General features: G+C 37.7%; 1 protein-coding gene across 7 annotated transcripts in view; it reads right to left on the bottom strand.

Moving 5' to 3' along the window:
• The window catches only part of LOC105568153 (glutamate receptor ionotropic, kainate 2-like), a 137909-nt gene that overhangs the window by 2948 nt on the left and 128309 nt on the right, over nucleotides 1-6652 (bottom strand). For 4 of the 7 annotated variants that reach the window (XM_012023574.1, XM_012023575.1, XM_012023579.1 and 1 more), the window contains 6 exons: nucleotides 5127-5384; nucleotides 3752-3949; nucleotides 2743-2968; nucleotides 2162-2326; nucleotides 1668-1768; nucleotides 500-775 (listed from right to left, as the gene is read on the bottom strand). In XM_012023574.1, the coding sequence (XP_011878964.1) occupies nucleotides 500-775; nucleotides 1668-1768; nucleotides 2162-2326; nucleotides 2743-2968; nucleotides 3752-3949; nucleotides 5127-5384 (1224 nt within the window). Of the gene's footprint in view, nucleotides 1-499; nucleotides 776-1299; nucleotides 1370-1396; nucleotides 1455-1667; nucleotides 1769-2161; nucleotides 2327-2742; nucleotides 2969-3751; nucleotides 3950-5126; nucleotides 5385-6652 lie in introns of those variants that run through there. The other 3 variants (XM_012023581.1, XM_012023580.1, XM_012023576.1) reach the window with 3 other exon arrangements.

Genomic DNA, 6652 nt, shown 5'->3' with positions numbered 1-6652 from the left:
TATTGTAGACCACGCATTAAGGATCGTCTACAATAGATGAAGTAAGCCTGGCGTAAGAAGTAAGAGTAGGAGTAAAGAAATAAATCATTTCCATTTCTCACTCCTACTTCAGCTCTGACGCTTACTCTCGGCGAATTAGAGCGCAATTTGACCAGTGCTATAAATATTTAAAAAAATTATGCCTGTACTTAAGCTTTTACACTGATAAGTTACGGTTTTCTTACTTCTTACGGCTTACTTCAAATGTAGACGGTCCTTTACGCTATCTTATGTTATCTCGAAGAAATGTAGAACTTTATGTTTCCTTATATTTTGATGTGGCACAGTCCAGATACATTTTTATTTGCAACAGATGCTTGCATATGTGTACATTTCACGAGTCATCAGTTAGAAAAACGGACAGCTTTGTTTAATTCGTGCTAATACATCATGAAAATTTAGCGTCGGCTTGTAGATTAATGATACCGCGATAATTAACGAGGGATGAGACAGCTGTTACCTGGGATCTCATCCCGTTTACGGGGGTGGCAGTGGGATTGTCCGGCGGGTAGCCGATCACGTGTGTAGAACATTTGTCGCAAGTACGCCGCCGTCGAGACGACGCGCGGCAGCGTAGAGCGCGGCAGAGCTCGCGTGCCATCTCCGAGCAAAGCGACTCTTGTTGACTTGGTTGCTGCTGATGTTGCTGCTGGCACTGTTGTTGCTGCTGCTGTTGCACCGTCTGAGAAATTCCCTGAAGAGAGCCGGAGGTGGGCGGAGGGACCGGAGGCCTTTGCTACATCAGCAGCCCGCAACAACGAATTATTCGCGTGTTAATGACTCGATTATTAAAGATAAAATTCAAGACGCATCAAGATGTAGCACGATGCGGAAAATATTCTCAAATTAGCGAGAAGTGAACAAGCAACGACCTTTCCTTGTAGAATATTTTTCAAACTATAAATTATTCGAGATATACAAAGGCGAAAGTAAATAATGACGTGTTAATTGTTAATGTGAAGTGGACTTTGTTTGAATAAAACCGAGTAACTTGGAGCTTTTAGCTTTTATCACTTTTTAAAATGTCAGATTTTTTAATTTGTAGAAAAGATGTTCTTTTTCCAATATTCTTTGCTACCGCGGGAATTAATTCTACATTTTCACTTTGCGCTAATACCGGAGAATCTTGTATTCATAACGTGCAATAGCAAGTTTTCAGCGATATTTTTGTAATACATTATCATTTAAATGTAACTTAGAGAGCGCCAGTTTTGTTTTGAAGCAGAATTTGTGAAAAGTCGTCTCGATGGCAGAACGGACCTTTTTCTCGCAACTGTGTTTGGGATGCTTTGTGGTCGAGCGGCATGCTTCAATGGACGATGAGCTCATGCTGATACGGCGAAATCCATGATGTAGCGATGAAACAAAGTTCAGGGAACGTCATGCAATGCTTAGGCATACGGCCACATGCGCCTCTTAATGGTTTGAATAATTAAACAAACATAATTAACACAGTTAAAAGTTTTAACGATTGACAAACATAACGCGACGAAAAGTGACTTGAGAATTAAACGCGGACGGTCGTCTTTACCGGGAATCTGAAAGTCGACGGATAGAGTCGTGCAACGCGAACGTGCTGATTTATTGAAATAAATTTCAGCACTGGTTTCTGGGGTCGATGCACTTACCCGTTCCGACGGTGCATTCCTCCTGGAATTGTAGCAGAATTCGAAAATTGCTATGAGCACGGCGAATGCCAAACCGCACAGTAAGACCACGAAAACTCCTCCTGCACAGAAGCACGTCGAACCTTGAGCGGATGCATCGAGAGAGTTTTACGAAAGAAAGAAATGTTTCTTTAGGCATGAATTAAGGGAACGAATTAAAACACCTTTAGAACATACAAATTGCGCGCATACACAATTCGAACGATCCGTTGTAAGATTCTACTGCAAAGTATGTATTTACTTAGACTTACATGGGAGACATTTAATTTAAGACACCCCGTGAATCAAACAATACCGTGTCCCTTAGGAGATTTAAGACTTTTTCACCAGAATAGTAAACCAAGCAAATGTTTGCGACTATAAAAGGGAATTTCCGTGTATTATGACTGTACTGAGGAAACTCATGGTGCGTATAATTCAGAGTTTACGCGCTATTCTCCGCGAGCCTTCCTCACCTATGTTGTCGACGCCTAGAGAGTTGGCTTTATTCTCCTTTCCCTTTTCCGTCCTCATGCAAGTATCCCCGGGACTCTTCCACCATCTGTCATACAGAATCTGAATTTCGCCCTTCTCTTGCAATTCCAGAATTGCCAGAGATATCTTATCCCGCCAGGGCGAGCCTGCGAAATTTTTCGGGAATCTTAAGTGCTATTAGGTAGATGTAGCTAGCGATGTACGCGATTTATTGTAATTTTAAATTGAAGTTATATTTTTTACTCGCGCGATATATTACCAGGTATAAATGAAGTAATTTATTAATTTTGTTGGAAATAGCATAAAAACTGTACTACTATGATTGTAATCATAGTTTCAATTAACTATAATCAAATATACTAAAATCGAAGTGGAGGTTTGTTCACAAATATCGAATTAAAAACCATTTTGGATTTATCAATTCTGCACTATTTGTTTTTAACAAAATGTCGAAATTGTTTTTTTTTTCCTGTAAGTTTAGTGTTCCTCGGTAAACTATTACGAAATTGGATTGTGAAAATATGAGATTTGAAAATAAAAATTGGTCAGCGTAACAGCTCACCCATGGGCGTAGCGATTCCATATCCTTTGGTGTCTAACAGGCCACCAATTTGCGTGAGATTGCAGTCCCTCTGGACAATGTAATCCAGCATGGTCGACTCCATGAGAAAGGCATAATCGCCTTGAAGAACCCGCTGGATACCCTCCTCGTATGTTGGAACGAATACCGACGGCTTCTTGTTCTCCATGAACCTCCACATCTTTTTGTACGTCTCGATCATTGAATCCTGGAAGGAAAATTCGAGTAACGCAGACAATCAGATTTCATTAGCGTCATAATACAATATCGTCATGACCGACGATATATTTAACGATACCTCGCATTATAAATTTCATATGCATATTGGCAAATATTATTTTATAATTAACTGCCAACGGAAAAGTTTCTGTAAGCTGGCGCGAAAGACGCGACGTGATTAAAACTCCATTGCCGCGTGAGCGGAAGCGATTATCATAATAATTGCAAAATAATTACTTTCGTATCGATTACGCGGCTGTATCGCGCGCGATCATTACCTGGTTATTAACAGGCCATAAATTGGACACGAACTCATGTAATCGTGGAAGTATTAATGTAATACAGGGCTCAATTTGCATATGAGCTAAACGAGCTACAGCTTTTGCATCGTATTAAAAAGCATAATTTAATATCTTTATTATAAAATAAAGTGTGGAAGAATAAATATCTCAGGCATATCGCAGCTTTGAAACGGATTTTACATTTATAGGTTGTACAGGGTAGTATTGTGGTCTGCGTCCACGATGCTAGAACTTGGTCCAAGTTATAGTTCCTTGAAATGTGTAGCCAATCAACTTGCAACTTTTATGGAATAGCTGCAAGTTGATTGGCTACACATTTCTCGAAACTATAATAGAACTTTGATTCTAGTATCGTGGGCACAGGCCTTTATAAAGATATTAGTATCATATTAATGAGTAGGAAATAGATATCAGTACTCTATTACTCTACCGTCTATTCCACACAAGCGGATAATAAAAATATTAGTCACCCTGAAGAAAGTCATCGTGCTTCCGCTATCGAGAGTTCCGTACGCGATGTCCGTTTGACTGGCGAGATCTTCGGCGTTCTCTATCGGTGTGATCAGTCTTTCCACCGTAAGGAAAGCCGCTAGATTCGCGGTGTACGACGAGATGATGATCAGGGTGAAGAACCACCATATACCACCCACAATACGCGTGCTCGTAGCCTGATAAAGATATCACCTTATTCGAAATTTGCTGCGTTCGGTTTAACAATTAGCCTCATTTGTCCCTGTTAGCTTTGTATTTTACTGCCAAGCAATGATACATGTATCGTAAAATTGATTAGTAAGCGATTTAATTATCGATTTCATAATACTACAGTAGATTGTAGTCCCGTAATCTAATAACGGGACTGCAATCTCTCGTAATGACACCTTCGAAATTGCAGCGACGTTAATTTCTCATTTCACTGAAAATACTCCGATAATACTCTTTTCTATATTCTTGCTATATATCTTTCAGACGTTTCAGGGATTAACGTGTTTCATTTCGTTGAATAGGAGATTCTCGGTATTTGAAAACTAATTCAAAAGCTGAAGTCTGCAAACGAAAGCTGAAGATTTCTCGAATAGAAACGCTCGCGTTCCGCGTCGAGAAAATTGCATTCTCGCGAGAGTATTTGATAATAAGATATTTCGCATAGATAATCACTTTAAATAGCACTTCAGAGGCAGCGCGCGTAATTAGAATAGACATTTAATTATTTAATAACAATAACATATTTCTAATGTATAAGTTTTTATTGAATTTAGTTTGAATTTATTATATTCAAATTAATATTTTAAGGTTATTTGCATTGTTCCGATTATTAATATGAAATAACTTCAACTATGTAATATTGAAGCTCATAATAATCTATTGTGTGCTTGAAACTCTCCATTATTACGAGAGTTATTTCACAAGTTATTGTGTCTATTTCACAAGTTATTAGGTCAATATCATATATGTATAAATGAAGGCGATATTGATGCGATTGTTTATAAAATTAATTAAGATGCTCTACATAATAATGTGCTTATAACACACTTAGAGGAAAGTCCCCTATTATGAGATAGCGGAGTTTCCGCTAAATTAATAGGCACCATCTGTTGGTTACACCATGAATTTATTGCCCTTGGAGTGAAATCTGTTTAGTGGAGAATTGATTGTTAGACCGTGTAATCTCGTTGCGAGAACAGATTTGTGATTAAATTTGAACGTTGAAAACCTACTATCTCGTATTAGAATCCTATCTCATAATGGAGGACTTTCCTCTATTGTACATAAGGAAATTAGTTTCGCGTAATATATGCGTTAATGTATAATAATAGATATTACGGCTCTTGGAATGTGAATGCAAACCTTGGGATTCAGATCGCTGCCCTGTTGCATGAGGGTTCCGATGGTGAACCAGAAGCTGTTCGATAAGGAGAACTGGTTCTCGACGATTTCCGGCCCGGGGTGACACGGATGGGGATTATTCCATTCGTAGGGACTAAATCGCGCCACGACAAACATCGTCACAGACACCAAGACGTACGCCGCCAGAACGTACAGCCAGATCTCGATCGCTAATGGGTTCATGAAGGAGAAAAGCCGCGCCGGGTGGCTGGTTGGTACCTGCAAGAAAGAGTCTCTGACGTCTCGTCGTTTTGCCGCACGATACTCAAACTTCTATTCTTCTAAAATATTACAAAAGTTTGTCCTTTTTTGCATTCGCGCGCAGAACATTAGGTATTTCGTTTTCACATATAATAAATCTATTCAATATTTGAATTAAATTATCCATGCGTGAATTGAAAATTAAATAACCGTAATATATGATTAAATAATAAAATATGTCGCTGAAAATTTTTATGCTCAATTTGTTCATGATGTACTCAGTGATCAGATGCATTTCTCTCATCATTATACGCGTAGAGAAGAGAAAGGGTGAATATGTACGAGATATGTAGGTATTAAGCTTAATTAATTCTGTAGTATCGGAACGACATGTATAATGATGAAGGAATTTTGTACGGATAATTTAACCATTCTTAATTAGCTATCTTAATTAATATTAAACGTAATATCGCGAAATCCATTACTCTGCTTAATATAATATCCAGACTTTGCTTAATCCATATTGAGATATTATTATCCAATTAGCTTTTATAGTGTTATACTTATATAGTGTATTATATCATAGTTTTTATAGTGTTCTACATTTATTGCATTTAAGCCGTTCCGCATATTTCACGGAATACTTTTACGGATTATTAATTATTGCAACTAATGCATAGTAAGAAAAATTTTTCGATATTTACGATACACTGGATGTTGGCGTGATATTTATAAACTATCAAGTCGAATTTATATGTGGCGAATATGGAGGAAGAAAAACGCGTGAAAATGTATACGTAATATAATACATTATGGAATAAATTGAAAATAGATATCGATTATTGAACCTGCAGCGAGCTGTCAGTATGTCTGTATTAGTTGCTATCGATCCCGGCGATTTTTTATTCACGACGTATCGGTAGTTACTAAATACCTGGCGTCGAGTTCTTTGTTTTTCATCGACAGCCTTTGCGCGAATGGAATTGGCTGATGTAAAATTTAACACTCACTTTCTTGATAGCAGATGTTGATTCCGAACGAAATAACAAAATAATAAGCAAAGTACTATCATTGTTAGTGACGACGAAAAGGAATAACAAGAATTTAAGGTAGTTGTTTCGCGACAGTAATGCTCAAAAGTTTCTTCCAGACAGGAAACCAGCACTCAATTATTACTATGATATATCTTGATGCAATATTATTCTAAAGAATACTCTTACGATTAATACATAATATAAAATAGATTCGAAAGATTATAGTTCGAGGCTCTGTTGCCACATCTCTTA

Source organism: Vollenhovia emeryi, unplaced genomic scaffold, assembly GCF_000949405.1.
Source record: "Vollenhovia emeryi isolate VEMERY1.0 unplaced genomic scaffold, V.emery_V1.0 DF939131.1, whole genome shotgun sequence".
NCBI lineage: Eukaryota > Metazoa > Arthropoda > Insecta > Hymenoptera > Formicidae > Vollenhovia > Vollenhovia emeryi.
Note: the sequence above shows the minus strand (reverse complement) of the source record. Positions and strands in the feature narration are given on the sequence as shown.